The following is an 18799-nucleotide window of genomic DNA, read 5'->3' on the forward strand; positions in this document are numbered from 1 at the left end:
CGTACACGCGCGGCTCCGCTCCGTACACCTCGTACACGCGCGGCTCCGCTCCGTACACCTCGTACACGCGCGGCTCCGCTCCGTACACCTCGTACACGCGCGGCTCCGCTCCGTACACCTCGTACACGCGCGGCTCAGCTCCGTACACCTCGTACACGCGCGGCTCTGCTCCGTACACCTCGTACACACGCGGCTCCGCTCCGTACACCTCGTACACGCGCGGCTCTGCTCCGTACACCTCGTACACGCGCGGCTCCGCTCAGTACACCTCGTACACGCGCGGCTCCGCTCCGTACGCCTCGTACACACGCGGCTCCGCTCCGTACGCCTCGTACACGCGCGGCTCTGCTCCGTACACCTCGTACACACGCGGCTCTGCTCCGTACGCCTCGTACACACGCGGCTCTGCTCCGTACGCCTCGTACACACGCGGCTCTGCTCCGTACGCCTCGTACACACACGGCTCTGCTCCGTACGCCTCGTACACACGTGGCTCTGCTCCGTACACCTCGTACACACACGGCTCTGCTCCGTACACCTCGTACACACGCGGCTCCGCTCCGTACACCTCGTACACACGCGGCTCTGCTACATCCACACTGTAAACCCCTCCTGACCCCACACATAAACTTCAGCTCATCCAGCACCATGACAACCAGCACAGCAGAGTCCTGCATCCACTGAGGCCCCTGATCATGTGACCCCTGACTCCTCCCCTCCTGTGACCTCATCACAGCTCCTGTGCGCACACAACAGCCATATATGTGGTGGAGGTATGTGGAGACCCCATTACTGGGCGCAGGGGGCATTAACCCCTTCAGCACGGAGGCTCTTTTGGGGTCTTTATAAGAATCATAAGGTTTCTGTTCTGTTTCCTGTAATAGATACATACGACCCAACTATGGAGACAGGAAGGGAGGAAACGTATTGTTCTCAGAGTACAGGACCCCCACAGTGTAATGCCCCCATTATACCCCTTATACAGTATGTATGATGCCCCCCACAGTGTAATGCCCCACACAGTGTGCTGCGGTGCAAGGAGGGACCAGAGGGGCGTGACTAAGTATCTACTCGGCCCGACCAAGGTCGCACGGCGGCTCAGTCGACTCCGTGAAGGCACCTCCTCCAATATGGAGGTGCCCGTGCAAGGTTGTTGCTTTGAGTTACTTACTTGCTTCAGCCCTCAGGTCACCTGCAAGTCAGTCCTGTCTGCCAGTCTGTCTGTGGGCTCCACCCACCCGCTTACCTGGAAGCACCGGCCTGTTACCTGCCGTGCCCGCCAGCCAGCATTACCTGGAAGCACCTGCCTGTTACCTGCCATGCCCGCCAGCCTGCTTACCTGGAAGCACCCGCCTGTTACCTGCCGTGCCCGCCTGCATGCTTACCTGGAAGCACCTGCCAACTATCTGTTTTGCCCGCCTGCCTGCTTACCTGGTAGCACCCGCCAGATACCTGTGTGCCCACCTGCTTATCTACCCAGACCACCCGTCAGCCTGCCAGCCGAAGCTTATCCGCTGTACCGGTCAGTTCCTGCCTTCTGACCCGTGGGAGTCACCTGCTCTCATACAAGGTCGGTCCCAGAGTGGCACCTGGTCCCTCTGCTCGGTTCCTCCCTGGTTCACGGAGTCGATTGAGCCGCCTTGCGACCTTGTTCGGACCAAGTTGATACTTAGTCACGCCCCTCTGGCCCCTCCTTGCACCGCAGCACAGAGGTTCCACCACCCGGATCTTTAACACGGATTAGACGGAGATCGAGCCGGGCGAACCGGAACCAGGCAGGTCTCATGGCAATCCTTCCCCCAACGGAGCACCTCACCAGATCGCCAATTCAGGACGGGTTCATTTTTCTGTAGCCAGGGTAGACCTAGCAAAAGGGAGTGAGAGAGTCCGGATAGCACATGGAAGGAGATCCTCTCCGAGTGCAGCATTCCCACCTGAAGGGTTACAGGCTGTGTGACGAACAAGATGGTCACCGGAAGGAGTCTCCCATCCACAGAAGCGACTGCCAATGGTTCGGCCAGAGGTTTGGTAGGAATCTGATACTTCTCCACAAGGGCCTGAGAAATGAGATTCCCAGCGGCTCCGGAATCCAGGTGGGAGGTCTCAAAGAAGCTGGTCTCACCACTGGAAATAGAAACGGATAAAGTCAAGGACGGAGAGGATTTACTCTTGCCTAGGACGACCTCTCCAAGCGGTCCTAGACACTGGAGTTTCCTGGCTTCACCGAACAGGAAAGGATCAGATGCTCCTTACTGCCACAGTAGAAACAGCTCCCCTCGGCTCGGCGCGTCTCTTGGCGAGACTTGACCATCTTGGTCCGGTCAATCTGCATGGGTTTGGTTCAGCGTGCCCGAGGAATTGCTGGCCTGGAGGTGGGTTTCTGGAATACAGGAGCGAGACGAGGAAATCCTTCTCTCCCGGGTAGTCTCCTTAACTCTTTCCAAGAAACGGTTGTCAATCCGGGTAGCTAGAGACACCAGGTCGTCCAGGGTGGAAGGAATGTCCCGGCCGGCTAGCTCGTCCTTGATCCGTCCTAAAAGACCCTCCCAGAAGGTGGACACCAGGGCCTCGTTGTTCCAGGCAAGCTCAGATGCGAGGGTACGGAACTGTATGGCATACTGGCCCACGGTGAGACTCCCTTGGAGACGGAGCAGTGAGGAGGCAGTGGAAGTCCTTCGTCCGGGCTCATCGAAGACCTTCCGGAAGGCAGTGAGGAAAGCCGGAAGATCGGACACCAGGGGATCCCCTCTCTCCCATAGAGGGTTTAGCCATGCCAATGCTTCCCCGGTGAGGTGAGACATGATGAACGCCACCTTGGCCTGGTCGGAGGGAAACTGATGTGCTAGGAGTTCAAAGTACAGCGTGCACTGGTTCAGAAAACCCCGACATAAGACGGGGTCACCACCAAAATGTGGAGGCGCAGAGAGCCGGGGTCCAGAGCTGAATGCCATGGCACCAGTAGGCTGAGGCGCCGCTGGAGCGGCTGCCGCTCGACTCGAGACGGACACAGATGGGGTGGGCAGCGTGTCCAGGCGGAAGTTGACAGACCGCAGGTAGGTCAGGATAATTTCCTGTTGGGATCTCTGACGAGAAACCTCCTGGTACAGGTCAGAGAGCGAAGGAGCCTCGGGGCCACCTGGTTCCATGGCCCATGCAAACTGTTACGGATCCGAGTGGTGGAACCTCTGTGCTGCGCTGCAAGGAGGGACCAGAGGGGCGTGACTAAGTATCTACTCGGCCCGACCAAGGTTGCACGGCAGCTCAGTCGACTTCGTGAACCAGGGAGGAACCGAGCAGAGGGACCAGGTGCCACTCTGGGACCGACCTTGTATGAGAGCAGGTGACTCCCACGGGTCAGAAGGCAGGAACTGACCGGTACAGCGGATGAGCTCGGCACGCAGGCTGACGGGTGGTCCGGGTAGACCAGCAGGTGGGCACAACAGGTAACTGGCGGGTGCTTCCAGGTAAGCAGGCAGGCGGGCACAACAGATAGCTGGCAGGTGCTTGCAGGTAAGCAGGCTGGCGGGCACAACAGATAGTTGGCAGGTTCTTCCATGTAAGCAGGCAGACGGGCAGCGCAGGTAACAGGCGGGTGCTTCCAGGTAAGCAGGCTGGCGGGCACGGCAGGTAACAGGCAGATGCTTCCAGGTAATGCTGGCTGGCGTGCACGGCAGGTAACAGGCCGGTGCTTCCAGGTAAGCAGGTGGGCAGAGCCCATAGACAGACTGGCGGGCTGGATAGTAGTAAGACTGGTGGACTGGACTGTAGAACAGGCTGGCGGACAGGACTGACTTGCAGCGGACCTGAGGGCTGAAGCTAAGTAATTAACACAAAGCAACAACCTTACACGGGGATTTCCATATTGGTGGAGGTACCTTCTATAGGGAAAGTCCTCCGGACATTGGCCAGGGAATTTTTAGGATGGCGCGCGCTTCCTAAGCACAGAACCAGGGAAGCTGCGTGCACCAGCAGCAGCTGCAGGGAGGCCGGAAGACGCCGGAGCAGGACCGCGGCGGTAAGGGGGACGGCGTCTCTGCCTGGCAGAGGGCAGAGACGCCGATGCTACATGTATGATGCCCCCACAATGTAATGCCCCCATTATGCCCCTTATGCAGTATGTATGATGCCCCCACACAGTGTAATGCCCCCATTATGACCCTTATGCAGTATGTATGATGCCCCCACACAGTGTAATGCCCCCATTATGCCCCTTATGCAGTATGTATGAAGACCCACACAGTGTAATGCCCCCATTATGGCCCTTATGCAGTATATATAATGCCTCCACACAGTGTAATGCCCCATTATGCCCCTTATTCAGTATGTATGATGCCCCCACACAGTGTAATGCCCCCATTATGCCCCTTATGCAGTATGTATAATGCCCCCACACAGTGTAATACCCCCATTGTGCCCCTTAAGCAGTATGTATGATGCCCCCATTATGCCCCTTATGCAGTATGTATGATGCCCCCACAGTACCGCCTGAGGTCCTGCAGTTGGAATGATCCCTCTGGAGTTGGTTTTCCCTTTGCCTGCTCCCCTCCATGTATACCCTCGAGCATGTATACATGCATGTAGGGGAGCAGCCGGCCTTACTAGATATCGAGGCTTTGTACAGTAATATACGGCCTGAGGATGGTATCAGAGGAGTAAGACATTTCTTTAAATCGAGATCAATACAGTGTAGCAGACATAATGACTTCATGGAGGATCTTCTAAAATTCACTCTTACTCAGAACTTCTTTCTTTTTGACAGGCAGTACTTCCACCAGCTCAGGGGTACTGCGATGGGGAGCACCTGTGCCCCCTCATATGCTAACCTATTCCTGGGCTGGTGGGAGGAAACCACAATATTCAGGGATGATCATAAGTGTGGGATCCATATACTGGGGTATAGATAAAAGTATCATTAATATATCCTCTGGTCAAAGACGAGTGAACAATTTCTTGAATTTGTCAGGGAAATCAGTAGAGTTGAGATTTACATCAGAGTTTAGCTATAACCAGTTGCCTTTCCTGGATGTACTAATCTAGAAAGAACTGGACGGACCCTAGGGACCCTCATCTACCATTATCCTACAAGCACTAATAAACTATTGAAGTGAGATAGCCACCACCCCATCCCCCTAAAAAAAGGAAAACCCAAGGGGCAATTTTTATGGTTGAGAAGGTACTGCTGTAATGTCACAGATTTTAATATACAGGCAATAGACATGAACACCAGATTCAGGAAAAAGGGTCCCCACAGTACATTTTGTATTCTGTTTGTAGAAAAGCGGGAGAGACAGACACCATTTTACACATTTATATAAAAATAAGCAACACAGTTATACTTACCTAATGCCTCATGCCCTTGTCCGCTGTAAATGAGAACAAATAAAAAAACACCATAATAATCACCTGTCGGGCGTAATCCACATCAACAGTCACTAATGTGACTGCTCTACATGACAGCCGGCTACATACTGACACAGTCAGTGTCTAAATAAATAAGTGACAGGCAGTGTGTAGAGCTGAGTTGCCGGGAGAAAGTTCAGTTCAGCTGATGAACCCAAGTGATCTCATGGCACCGCCGCTGACCGCAGTGTGATTGTAAGTGTGTAGCCGGCTGTCTTGTAGAGCAGTCACATCAGTGACTGCTGATGGGATTACATCCGACAGGCGAGTATTATGGTGGTTGTCATGGAAGTATTATGGTGGTTTTCATGTATGTATTAAGAAAATATTAAGAATTTCCCCCAACCCTCTCTTCACTCCTTCTCCCCTATAGTATTTGTCAGAGGAGAGGAGCTGACAATCCACCATCTGTCTGTATGCAAATTATCACCCACAGCAGAAGTAGCTAGGAGAAATGGTAGCACAAAAGGTGCTACAAACCCAATTAGCACTCGCAGGCAAAGTGGCTTGTAAGCAGATGCCAGTACTGAGAGTGGTGGCGAACCCAATTAACAGAGACTTGTGATAAATGTACATCTAGCCAAGGAAGATTAGTTCCCGGGAATTCAACAGAGCTCTGCAGCCGGACAAAATATGGAATAGCTAAAGTTCCATAAGTTCGATAATAATGGGGCCCATATTTTTAGTGACAGGGTCAGTTAAGGAACAATATGCTTATTTTTCCGTTGATGTAAGCCCCTCCTGGGAGCTGTGACGCAATAGTAACAACCTGGCATACCACAGCTATATCGTGTGTGGTCTCTAACAGAAGGTAAATTCACAACGGAAAAAATTGTATAATTTTCGGGCCTCTACGATCAACCAGCGATAAGTTATCACAAAAGCCAGATATTTTAATAAAAATGTGAAGGCAGCACATGGGGTTTGTGGGCAGGTTTCACCCTTCGACATAAAAGAATCCACTGAGGGATGGATCAGTATTCATTGCCAGGGGGTATAGAGAGAGACTATAAGCAACGGATCACGTTCCATAACGTTCACATCAAAGTGGGGTGCCCCCACCCCCCCAGCTATATTGAATCGTCTCTGATCTTATAGTAAGTTTCTTCTTTAATCCGTATTATTTTGTGTAACTGCATATGTATTGTATTGTCTCCTTTTGTAAAATCTCTGTATATTTTTCCTAAACACTGCCTCTCTTTTGGATTAAATATAAAATTTATTAGTTCTGTTTCTTTTTTCCCATTCCCCACGACAGCACCCATGGAGAGAGGGAACCGCTCCGAGGGCAGGAAACCACTACAGGTTTGAAAGGCGGAGCCCTCTACTATGCCTCAGTGGTTTCCTGTCCTCGAAGAGACCCTACAGCTCCTCAGGCGCTGCCGAGGGAGTGAAAATTCACCTCGGCGCTACTGCTCCCTTGTCAGTCCGGGTTTCCTGGCTCCTGTGGGGCATGCGGCGCTGTTCCGGATGCCGGCCGGCGAGTCGCATGCAAGCATCTCCGGGGCGGCGTGACGTCAGTTCCGGGGGAACGGTCTATTGTGGCAGAGTGCTTCCCCGGAATCCCCGCCTGCGTCTTGCGTCACATCCGGTGGCGCGATGCTTTGCTGGGAGCCGGCCAGCGGTGGTCCCGGGGTCACGGCTTGGTTTGGTTGGTGCGTCCCCGGGACGAGAGCGGGGGCGTCATCTGGGGGCACGGCCCGAGGGGCATAGTGCTTCACCAGAGAACACCATGGGGCGTATCACGGGGGGGGGGGGGGGAGCAAGAAGAGGACATAAGCTCCCCCCCACCTCCATTCAGTGCTGCATCCCAAGAATGGAGGACACAGCTCAACCTGTAGAACCCATGGAAGCTGCCCCTCCGACCTGTGTAGTCCTGCGTCAGGTGAGGTAAGTCAGGGGTGAAACCCTGGGGAAAAAACTTTGTTAAAAGTACACTTTTTCTATACATTTCCTTTAGGGAAGACCTAGGAAGACTCAAGCCAAATTGAAACATAAGGAATGTGCATTATGCAAATATAAACTAGAGTCAGCTTACACCAAACGACTTTGTAAGGATTGTATAGAAAGAACTTTGTCAGCGGCGTTTCCCTCAGTAATGGATATCATGCAGGGCATGATTAGAAGTGAAATTAAAAAATCGTTCAAAGGGTTCCAGTCCACAAAACCATCTCCCAGCTGATCCAAAGGGAATGGAAAAAAGCAGACAGGAAGGCTTATATTCCCGAGCTGATGAAGAGAAAATACGCTTTCGGAGCAGAGGACTCAGAGACCTGGGACAAAGCACCCAAGATAGATGTGGCGGTCTGCAAAGTCTTCAGGAACTCATCCCTCCCATTTGATGATGCTGGACTAAAAGACCCTCTTGATTGGAAAGTAGAGAGTTTTCTAAAAAGAGCTTGGGAGACAGGGGCCGCAGAATTTAAATCGAACATAGTGGCAACATGCACTGCAAGATCTTTAAGCTCAATTACAAGACCAGATCCGGAATAAATGCCCCAAAGACGAGATACTAGCCTGTATACCCAATTTAGCCAAAGCGGCAGACTTCCTTGCGGACTACTCAGGAGACGCCGTCCGTCTAACAGCCCGAACCTGTGCCCTGTCAAATTCAGCCAGAAGAGCCCTCTGGTTAAAAAACTGGAAGGGCGACTTCGACTCAAAGTCCAGGCTTTTTGGTATTCCCTTCGAAGGGAATTACCTTATTGGGTCCTCTCTTGCCAAAATTCTGGACAAAACAGGAGACTCTAAAAAAGTTTCCCCAGTTAAGTGCACCAAAATTCAAGAGGCCTTTCCGCACGTTCTGAAATGTGGGGGCGAAGCCAAAAGACTCGAAATGGAATGAACCAGAAAGAAACAGGGGAAAAACCTCACAGGTGGATCGTTTTTTGTCCGGGTTCCCAAAAAGAGCGAGAAGACAATGACGCCAGGTCCCCGGTAGGTGGAAGATTAAAACTCTTCTTCCCCGCCTGGGAAAGAATTTCCCTAAGTCCCTGGGTCCTGCACACAATACTAGAGGGGTTGAAATTAGAATTTCTTTCTTCCCCTCCAGACGCTTATATTGTCACCAAAATCCAACCTTCGGGTTTGGTACAGGATATCCTGGAACAGGAGGTTATGTCTCTAATCCAAAAAGGAGTTCTATCCTGTGGGAAAAGGGTTTTACAGCCCCGTATTCCTAAGATAAAAAACAGATCAGTCTTACAGGACCATCATAAACTTAAGGAACCTCAAAAAGTTTCTGGTTCTCAAACGGTTCAAGATGGAAAACACCGAGTCAGTGATAAAACTCCTATTCCCAAAGTGCTTCATGGCCACTATAGATCTGAAAGATGCCTATTATCATGTTTCCATCTTTCAAGTTCATCAAAGATTCCTAAGAGTGGCGGTCTACATTAAAGGCCATCTGACACCTCTACAGTTCCAAGTGCTCCCCTTTTGGACTTTCCATGGCCCCAAGGGTCTTTACAAAAATAGTGGGGGAAATGTCAGCACACATAAGGGAAACTGACGTTTTATTCATCCCGTATCTGGACGACTTTCTTGTGGTAGGAAGATCAGAGTCCGAATGCAACCTGGCAGTCACAAAGGTTTTAAGTATCTTAGCCTCTTTAGGGTGGCTGATAAACTCAAAAAAAATTAAAGGCTCGAGCCAAAACAAAAACAAACCTTCTTAGGCACCTGGTTGGATTCAAGAAAACAAATGTCCTTCCTTCCAGAAGAAAGAAGGGAAAGACTAGAAAGACTAGCTTTAGAACTAATAAACAAACCAGAGACTACACTAAGAAGGGCCATGTCCACCTTGGGGTCCCTCCTGCATGCATCTCGACAGTAATTTGGGCAAGGTGTCATTTCAGACCTCTCCAATGGGATATCCTGAGAGTAGAACAGAAAGCAGGAGGGAACCTGAACACGCCAAAAATGATATCCAAGGACACTCAACTATCAATGATGTGGTGGACAAACGAGTCAAATCTATCGCAAAGAGTCCCATGGGAAATAAAAAATCCCTTTATACTCACTACGGACGCAAGTTCCTGGGGTGTGGGGTGCCCTTGTAGAGGGAAGCATCCTGCAAGGGAGATGGCCTCGAGACTTGATAGATGCATATTCCAACAGGAAAGAGTTAGCAGCCATAGGATTAGCCTAACGACAAATCTTGCCAGTTGTAAAAGATCGTCATCTAAGAATCCTCTTAGACAACAAAACTGCAGTGACCTATATAAACAAACAGGGGGGAACAAAATAAGAAGGTCTTATGGCAGAAACTCAAAAAATTATGTTGTTAGCGGAAGGAATTCTAAGTTCCATCTCGGCAGGCTATTTAAAGGGGTCAGAAAATATAAAAGCAGACTTCCTGAGTCGTCACAGGGTAGATCAGGACGAATGGTCCGTGAACTCAGGAATCTTCCAGAAAACAGTAGGTCTCTGGGGGGGTTCCAAAAATAGATTTTTTTGCGCACAAGCTGAACAAAAAAGTCCGCAAATTCTTCTTAGATCCAAAAGATCTCCCCTGGGGGGTAGACTCCCTTGTCCTCAAATGGCCAGTAGGCCTGCTCTATGCCTTTCCCCCTGTACATCTAATTCCAGCAGTTCTCAGGGATGTACGTATGGAGAGGGCCGAGATAATTCTAGTGGCACCCTTTTGGCCCAGGAGAACATGGTTTTCCTGGGTTCGTCGCCTATCGGTGGCAACTCCATGGGTACTCCCAGAGATTCCAGACCTCCTTTCCCAGGGTCCCATTCACCACCCAGACGTAAAGAAGCTTGGTGCTTGAGCGGCAACTTCTGAAAGCTAAAGGGTGCTCGGGGAGAGTGATTTCCACACTTGTTAAAGCAAGGAAGAAAATGTCAACTATATATTATAGAATATGGAGTAAATTTCTAATTTTTTCAGGAATAAATCCTTTAAAAAAACAAGGGGTACCATACGTGGGGATTTTAGAATTCCTGCAAAAAGGTTGGGAGATGGGGCTAAAAAGAGCACCCTTAAGGTTCACTCTGCAGCTTTAGGGGCCCTTTTTGGAGGAGACCTCTCGTCCCACCCCTTGATAGTAAAATTCTTTAGAGCACTTAGCCGCTCGGAATCTGTTCCAAAACCGAGAGCAGCCCCCTGGGACTTAGACCTAGTACTCAAAGCTCTTTCCAAGACTCCCTTTGAGCCCATATCAGATTGTTCTCTTAAAAATTTGACACTTGTAATAGCCACCAGGAGTGCCGTTTTATCAGCTAGGCGGGTAGGAGAGATTCAGGCCCTATCAGTAAATCAGCCCTTCACTCAAATCCTATCAGATAGGGTTATTCTTTCCCCGGACCCTGCCTTCCTTCCAAAGGTAGTGTCCTCTTTTCATAGATCACAGGATATAGTTTTACCGTCATTCTGCGAGAACCCTAAAAATGAGGGGGAAAGGGAGTTCCACACCCTAGATGTCAGGGAGTCCATCACCTAATGTGATTGTATGCTGAAGGGGAGTGTGGTAATAGGATTTAATTATTATTATTATTATTATCATTATTATTTATTATAGCACCATTTATTCCATGGCACTTTACATGTGAAAGGGGTATACAGAGCAAAAACAATTACAATAATTTTGAACAATAAAAGTCAGTGACTGGTGCAAGAGGAAAGAGGACCCTGAGCGAGGGCTCACAACCTATAAGGGATGGGTGAGGATACAGTAGGTGAGGGTAGAACTGGTCGTGCAGCAGTATGGTGGAGTGGTGGTTACTGCAGGTTGTACGCTTGTTGGTCTTCAGGTTCCTTTTGAAGGTTTCCACGGTAGGTGAGAGTCTGATATGTTGAGGTAGAGAGTTCCAGAGTAGGGAGGATGCACGGGAGAAATCTTGTATGCGATTGTGGGAAGAAGAGATAAGAGGGAAGTAGAGAAGGAGATCTTGTGAGAATCGGAGGTTGTGTGCAGGTAAGTACCAGGAGACTAGGTCACAGATGTATGGAGGAGACAAGTTGTGGATGGCTTTTTATGCCATGGTTAGGGTTTTGAACCAGAGTCTCTGGGTAATGGAGAGCCAGTGAAGGGATTGACAGAAAGGAGAGGCCGGGGGGAATAGCGGGGGGACAGGTGGGTTAGTCGGGCAGCAGAGTTTAGGATAGATTGGATGTGTGCGAGAGTGTTAGAGGGGAGGCCACAGAGCAGAAGGTTGCAGTAGTCGAGGCGGTAGATGATGAAGGTGTGCACTAGTGTTTTTGCAGATTTATGGCTGAGGAATGTGCGGATCCAGGAGATTGTTTTGAGTTGGAGTTGGCAGGAAGTGGAAAGGGCTTGGATATGTGGTTTGAAGGAGAGGTCAGAGTCCAGGGTTACCCCAAGGCAGCGAGCTTGCGGGACTGGGGAGAGTGAGCAGCCATTGACTATGATGGATTCGTCAGATGAGGGGGTTGAGTGAGATGGTGGAAAGATGATGAATTCAGTTTTATCCATGTTAAGTTTTAAAAATCTGTCAGAGAAGAAGGATGAAATAGCGGACAGACATTGTGGGATTCTGATGAGTAAGCAGGTGATATCAGATCCAGAGAGATAGATCTGTGTGTCATCAGCATAGAGATGATACTGAAACCCATGGGACTCTATGAGCTGTCCCAGGCCGAAGGTGTAGATGGAGAAGAGCAGAGGTCCTAGAACTGAACCTCGGGGGACACGGACAGATAGGGGGTCAGATGAGGAGGTGGTGTGTAAGTGGAAGACACAATGTCCGGTCTGTTAGGTATGAAGAGCTCCAAGATAGGGCCAAGTCTGTGATGCCAAGACATAAGAGAGTCTGTGGTAAAAGGGAATGGTCCACTGTGTCAAAGGCCGATGACCGGTCCAGGAGGAGGAGGACAGAGTAGTGTCGCTTGGATTTGGCAGTTAGTAGGTCGTTGGTGACTTTAGTCAGAGGAGTTTCAGTAGAATGGTGCGGTCGGAAGCCAAATTGTAAGCGGTCAAAGAGGGAGCAGGAGGAGAGGTGGGAGGACAGTTCAGAATGGACGTGTTGTTCCAGTAGTTTTGAGGCATCGGGGAGAAGTGGTATGGGTCAATAGCTAGTCAGAGGATAGGTCAAGGGAGGGCTTTTTGAGGATGGGTGTGATGGAGACATGTTTGAAACATGAGGGGAAGATACCAGTTGTGACAGGTTGAAAAGGTGGGCTAGATTTGGGATGAAGACTGTGGTGAGGTTTGGGATGAGGTGGGACGTATTGGGTCAAGTTCGCAGGTGGCGAGGAGTAAAAAGGAAACTTGATCATCCGTAATGGTGAAGAAGCTGGTTTTGGAGGAGAAGGGTTGAGTAGATAGGAGGAGGGGCTGTGGGGTCTTTAGGCAAAAGCTTTGTCTGATGGTGTCAATCTTCTGCTTGAAGAATGAGGCAAAGTCTTCGGCTGATATGAGAGGAGAGGGAGGAGAGAATTAAAAGTGTTGAATAGCTGCTTAGGGTTGTGAGACAGGGAGAGGATATGAGAGATGAGAAGTAGGTTTGTTTTGCTGCAGTAAGTGTGGAATTGAAAGAATTGAGGGACTATTTTAATGCAATGAAATGCTCATTGGAGTGGGACCTTTTCCATCTCTGCTCGGCAACCCTTGAGGCCCTTCGTAGTTCTTTAGTCAGGTTGGTGTGCCAGGGTTGCCTATTGAGTATGCGAGCTGTGGTATGTGTGGGGGGTCTGTCACGGGTGTGTCAGAGGTGACAGTCGCCCTGCAGTGGTTTGCAGGAGATCTCCACGTTTGGCAATGCAGACAGCTGCCTAGATAGGAGGCTGTGTTTAGGACCCAGCGACTACCTCCCTTTAGTCTGGGTGTATTTTTACCTGGTGTGCCTAGGTGGGCGTCGCCGGTTATACTCATTTCTACTTGGAACTTGGCTGAAGTAGCATCACGTCCTTTCTGGAGTCTTTAGGCCGTTTGCCCTTTTGGAGTTTCTTCTAAGCTAAGTTGTTATTCCCTTGTGTTGTCTTCCCTTTTTTGTCTTTAGAGTGCTAGCGGAGGTTGACTAGTGCGCATCTCCTTCCACCCCCAGCTATAGCCTTACACCATGGATAGTAGGGTGAGGCACGTGATCGGCGACAGCAGTGGAGGCTGTATAGGGTGGTAGGGGGAGACAGGGTGATGCTAGTCCAGATTAGGAGGTCAGCTCTTCCCCCTTTCCCTAGTGTCTGGGTTCCCTTTCCCTTTCCCCTCTGTGTTGCACTCACACCTGGCGTGACTCTCTGTGTTGCACTCACATTTAGAGTGACAGGGTCGACTGAGTTCAGAGCTGCAGCTGTTGTAGTAGTAATATATAAAGTGGCAGCAGCATCTGCATCGTGTAATGAACTTATGCCTGTAAGAGGGAGGAGGGATTCTGAGAGTGAATGTAGGTCAAGGTGTTTGAGATTTCTGCGAAGGTCTGCAAGTTTGTGGAGTAAGGATTGTTCACCTGGAGAGGAGAGGGAAGAGAATGTAAGTAGGTTGTGGTCAGACAGGGGGAGAGGTGAGTTAGAGAAGTTAGGGAACAGAGGTGGGTGAAGATGAGGCCTAGTGTGTGTCCATCTTTGTGAGTGGGGGCAGAAGGCCATTGAGCAAGGCCGAAGGAGGAAGTGAGGGATAGAAGCTTAGAGGCAGATGAGTTGGAAGTGTCAACGGGGATGTTGAAGTCACCCATGATGATAGTGGGGATGTCAGCGGAAAGGAAATGAAGCAGCCAGGTGGTGAAGTGGTCAAAGAAAGTGGTGGCCGGTTGGAGGGGGAGTAGATGCACACAGAATGCACCTGAAAGGAGGGGAGAGTAACGGAGGGTGGCAGTGGGATTTGGGTAATGGAGCGGTAATCTGACAGGAGAAAACCTACTCTTCCACCATGCTTGGTGTTGGAGCGGGGTGTGTAAGAAAGATGGAATCCACCGTACGAAAGTGCAGCTGGAGAGGCCGTGTCAGAGGGGTTGAGCCACGTTTCAGTGATGCCGAGTAAGGAAAGTTTGTTAGTAATGAAAAGATCATGGATGTAGGAACACTTGTTGCAGATGGAGCGAGCTTTGATGTTTATAATTATCTGTACTATACAAATATTTCCTGTGTGATCTCTGGGTGATACGCACATCCTTTTTTCATGTGCATGTCACGATCTCTGTCGCCATTTCCAATTACCTGTATTGTGTAGATTTTATACATGCCTTAACAAAGACTTTATCTTTTATATGATACTCTGTCATTTGGGATTTTTTTGATCATTTTTTTTTTCAGTCCGTGGTTCTGATGTTTTCTAGCGATTTTGTCCCCTTACTCTGTAGTCCACAAGTGCACCTAATCAGACGATTTTTACTGTACAATAATTATTATGAAGCACCTATACTGGTTGAGTAGCTTAATTATTTCTCCCTTTTTCGGCAATTGCCCAATTAGCAGCTTAGAGAGGCCTGTCTGTTTTTTTTCACTCGGTGCCGCATGCAACTGTACCTCTGACAGAGAGGGTCTTGAAGAGTAGGATGCTGGTGTAAAAATGTATCAATGTGGAGGGGATAACCCTTCTCCATTAGTGGGTGCATCAATTCCCACACAATTATCCCACTTGTTAATTTGGACGTCCTTTCCTTCTTAGACCCTAAATCTGTGGGTGTACCCTGTGGTACTCTCGCACATCTTTTATAGTTTAACTCCGTACCTAGCCCTCTTACTGGGCAAGTACACCGCGTGCAGAATTATTAGGCAAATGCTTATTTTGATCACTTCGATACTTTTTATACATGTTGTCCTACTCCAAGCTGCATAGTCTTGAGAGCCAACTACCAATTAAGTAAATCTGGTGATGTGCATCTCTGTAATGAGGAGGGGTGTTGTCTAATGACATCAACACCCTATATAAGGTGTGATTAATTATTAGGCAACTTCCTTTCCTTTGGCAAAATGGGTCAGAAGAGAGATTTCACGGGCTCTGAAAAGTCCAAAATTGTGAGCTGTCTTGCAGAGGGATGCAGCAGTCTTGAAATTTCCAAACTTTTGAAGCGTTATCAGCGAACAATCAAGCGTTTCATGGCAAATAGACAACAGGGTCGCAAGAAGCGTGTTGGCCAAAACAGGCGCAAAATAATTGCCCATGAATTGAGGAAAATCAAGCGTGAAGCTGACAAGATGCCATCCACCACCAGCTTCGCCATATTTCAGAGCTGCAACGTTACTGGAGTATCAAAAAGCACAAAGTGTGCGATACTCAGGGACATGGCCAAGGTAAGGAAGGCTGAAAAACAACCACCTTTGAACAAGAAACATAAGATAAAACATCAAGAATGGGCCAAGAAATATCTTAAGACTGATTTTTCAAAGGTTTTATGGACTGATGAAATGAGAGTGACTCTTGATGGGCCAGATGTATGGGCCAGAGGCTGGATCTCTAAAGGGCAGAGAGCTTTACTCCGACTCAGACGCCACCAAGGTGGAGGTGGGGTACTGGTATCATCAAAGATGAACTTGTGGGACCTTTTCGGGTTGAGGATGGAGTGAAGCTCAACTCCCAGACCTACTGACAGTTTCTGGAAGACAACTTCTTCAAGCAGTGGTACAGGAAGAAGTCGGTATCGTTCAAGAAAAAGATGATTTTCATGCAGGACAATGCTCCATCACATGCATTCAACTACTCCACAGCGTGGCTGGCCAGTAAAGGTCTAAAAGAAGAAAAAATAATGACATGGCCCCCTTGTTCACCTGATCTGAATCCCATAGAGAACCTGTGGTCCATCATAAAATTTGAGATCTACAAGGAGGGAAAACAGTACACCTCTCGGAACAGTGTCTGGGAGGCTGTGGTGGCTGCTGCACACAATGTTGATCGAAAACAGATCAAGCAACTGACAGAATCTATGGATGGAAGGCTGTTGAGTGTCATCATAAAGAAAGGTGGCTATATTGATCACTAATTGTTTTGGTTTTTGTTTTTGCATGTCAGAAATGTTTATTTCTAAATTTTGTGCACTGATATTGGTTTACCTGGTGAAAATAAACAAGTGAGATGGGATTATATTTGGTTTTTATTAAGTTGCCTAATAATTCTGCACAGTAATAGTTACCTGCACAAACAGATATCCTCCTAAAATAGCCAAATCTAAAAAAATCCCACTCCAACTTCCAAAACTATTAAGCTTGGATATTTATGAGTCTTTTGGGTTGATTGAGAACATAGTTGTTGATCAATAATAAAAATAATCCTCTAAAATACAACTTGCCTAATAATTCTGCACACAGTGTATTGTCGGAAATTTAACCGCCCTTTGAAATGAACCAGAGATTCATCTATAGAGATGTCCCTTTGGGGGTTGTACGCCTCAGCAAATTTTCTGCTGAAGTGGTCAACTACTGGCCGAATTGTGTATAGACGATCAAAGTTAGGATCGTCTCAGGAGGACACAGCGCATTATCACTATAAGGCCACGGCCCCACTATCCGTATTCGGTCAGTATTTTTTCTCCGGAGTGGGAGCCAAAACCAGGAGTGGGAGATAAATGCAGAATTGGTGACTTGTTCCTATTATACCTTTTCTTGGATTGTTCCTCACCTGGTTTTGGCTCCAACTCCTGAGAAATAATACTGACCGAATACTGACCAAATACTGATAGTGGGGCTGGGGCCTAATGCAAACATTTTTTTCATAGCCAAACAGAATACCGGTGTGCTGTAGAGAATATCAGTACTCCAGTATTGCCGAATCTCTGGTTTTCTAACTATGCCCATATGCAGAACCATGCTTCAAAATGTCCTAATCTCTGCTGCATTTACAGGGGTCCACCTGGCATATGCTGACGTGGGATTTTTGGTAAAAAATTGATGGGCATACAAATTTGTCTGGGCCACCATAAGATTTACTATTTCCTCTCTGAAAAAGAATTTGAAAAAGTCAATTTCAGTGAGGCGTGTAACAGCAAATTTGATTCCTCAGCTTCCGGTGAAATCCAGAATAACAGGCTGATAATTTTCAGGGGTGCAGGCCATATGGGATCAATTGCGGTAGGGATTGCCTAGGTCCTAAGGCGCCTTGTTGGGGGTCCTTCCTCACTGGATGAGGAGGAATAGAGGAATGTGGAATCCATTACCGATTCCAGTGTTGGTAAATGATTCGAGAATTAGCGTTATGGACGATGAGTCTATGAGAAACGTATTCAGCTGCCGACTCCGAGGAAGAAACTGCTTGTTGTCTGTGGCCTAAAATATAAAGGTTTTATTAGTTTGATGTATAGAAGAAAACTAAATACTTTAAAATAATAAATCTCATGTTTCCCTTATTATCTGCAGTAATTGTATTATTATACAGGATTTTTATGCTGTTTCATCAGCTCATCATCTTCTCTCTACAGTGTCGGATCCTCTCAGTGAAAATCTTCTATATGAGAGAATTTTCCTGATTTACCTATCAAAGATGGATATGAGCGGAGACAAGATGGCGGAGAGGATAATGCACCTCACCCTAGAGATCCTCTTCCGGCTTACTGGAGAGGTGAGAGATTCTGATGACGTCACATTACATCATTCTTAACTATGGGAATAACAGATGGACAGAACTGGAGAGGTGAGGACTCTGGAAATGTCTGTAGTGAGATTTATTAATGTGTCTCTCCATAACCAGGATTACACAGTAGTGAAGAAGACCTCTAGGGAGCGCTGTCAGGACCCTGTGTCTGAGAGCTGGGAAAGACCCCTGAGCCCAATCACTGAGCTTTCACCTCACCCCCTGATACATGAGGACATCAATGACCAGAAGATCCTAGAACTCACCTACAAGATGATTGAGCTTCTGACTGGAGAGGTGACATTGCTGGGAATGCTGGGACATTATACAGTAACGCTATGCAGGGATCGAGGAGATGACGGTATAATTGTATGTGTCAGGTTCCTATAAGGTGTCAGGATGTCGCTGTCTATTTCTCCATGGAGGAGTGGGAATATTTAGAAGGACACAAATATCTGTACATGGACTTCATGATGGAGGTTCCCCAGCCCCTCACATCACCAGGTAATAGACAGGACTAAATACACACGGCCTATAATTATCTGTATGTAAAGAATGAATTCAGTCCCTGTATGTGTTTCCTCCAGATCTATCCAGTAAGAGGACAACACCAGAGAGATGTCCCCGTCCTCTTCTTCCACAGGACTGTAAACAAGAAGATCCCAATGTTCCTCAGGATCATCAGGTAGATGGAGAGAAGGTGTCATGAGATCTCCGCTATGATGTGTAGACGGCTGTGAAGGTCTTGTGCTCAGTCTTGTTTTATCCACCAGTATTATTTGTTTTATACTTGTGTAATGAGAACAGTGGAGATGGCAGGATTAGAGCTGATCATAGATGGGACTTCTCCATCTGTCTGTGACTTTTACAATATTTGTTTCAGGGTGAAGATCTGACCCATACTAATACTACAGAGACATATGTGAGGGGTGATG

General features: G+C 48.3%; 1 protein-coding gene across 1 annotated transcript; it reads left to right on the forward strand.

The window, feature by feature from the left end:
* Positions 1 to 710: 710 nt before the first annotated feature.
* LOC141178783 (gastrula zinc finger protein XlCGF66.1-like) lies at positions 711 to 18385 on the forward strand. The gene is made up of 4 exons (XM_073660623.1): positions 711 to 773; positions 17713 to 17852; positions 17982 to 18161; positions 18245 to 18385. The coding sequence occupies exons 2-4, from the start codon at positions 17775 to 17777 to the stop codon at positions 18383 to 18385; spliced, it is 399 nt and encodes a 132-aa protein (XP_073516724.1). The 5' UTR covers positions 711 to 773; positions 17713 to 17774.
* Positions 18386 to 18799: the final 414 nt, after the last annotated feature.

This window comes from Phyllobates terribilis, unplaced genomic scaffold (assembly GCF_046119375.1).
Source record: "Phyllobates terribilis strain yellow unplaced genomic scaffold, ASM4611937v1 Scaffold_30__1_contigs__length_15301838, whole genome shotgun sequence".
NCBI lineage: Eukaryota > Metazoa > Chordata > Amphibia > Anura > Dendrobatidae > Phyllobates > Phyllobates terribilis.

Bases quoted from the DNA above. Each gene is read 5' to 3' on its own strand.
- LOC141178783 (XM_073660623.1), top strand. From the start codon at position 17,775: ATGGATATGAGCGGAGACAAGATGGCGGAGAGGATAATGCACCTCACC. The intron at 17,853-17,981 runs GTGAGAGATTCT...CTCCATAACCAG, and splicing joins TCTTCCGGCTTACTGGAGAG to GATTACACAGTAGTGAAGAA. The intron at 18,162-18,244 runs GTGACATTGCTG...TGTATGTGTCAG, and splicing joins TTGAGCTTCTGACTGGAGAG to GTTCCTATAAGGTGTCAGGA.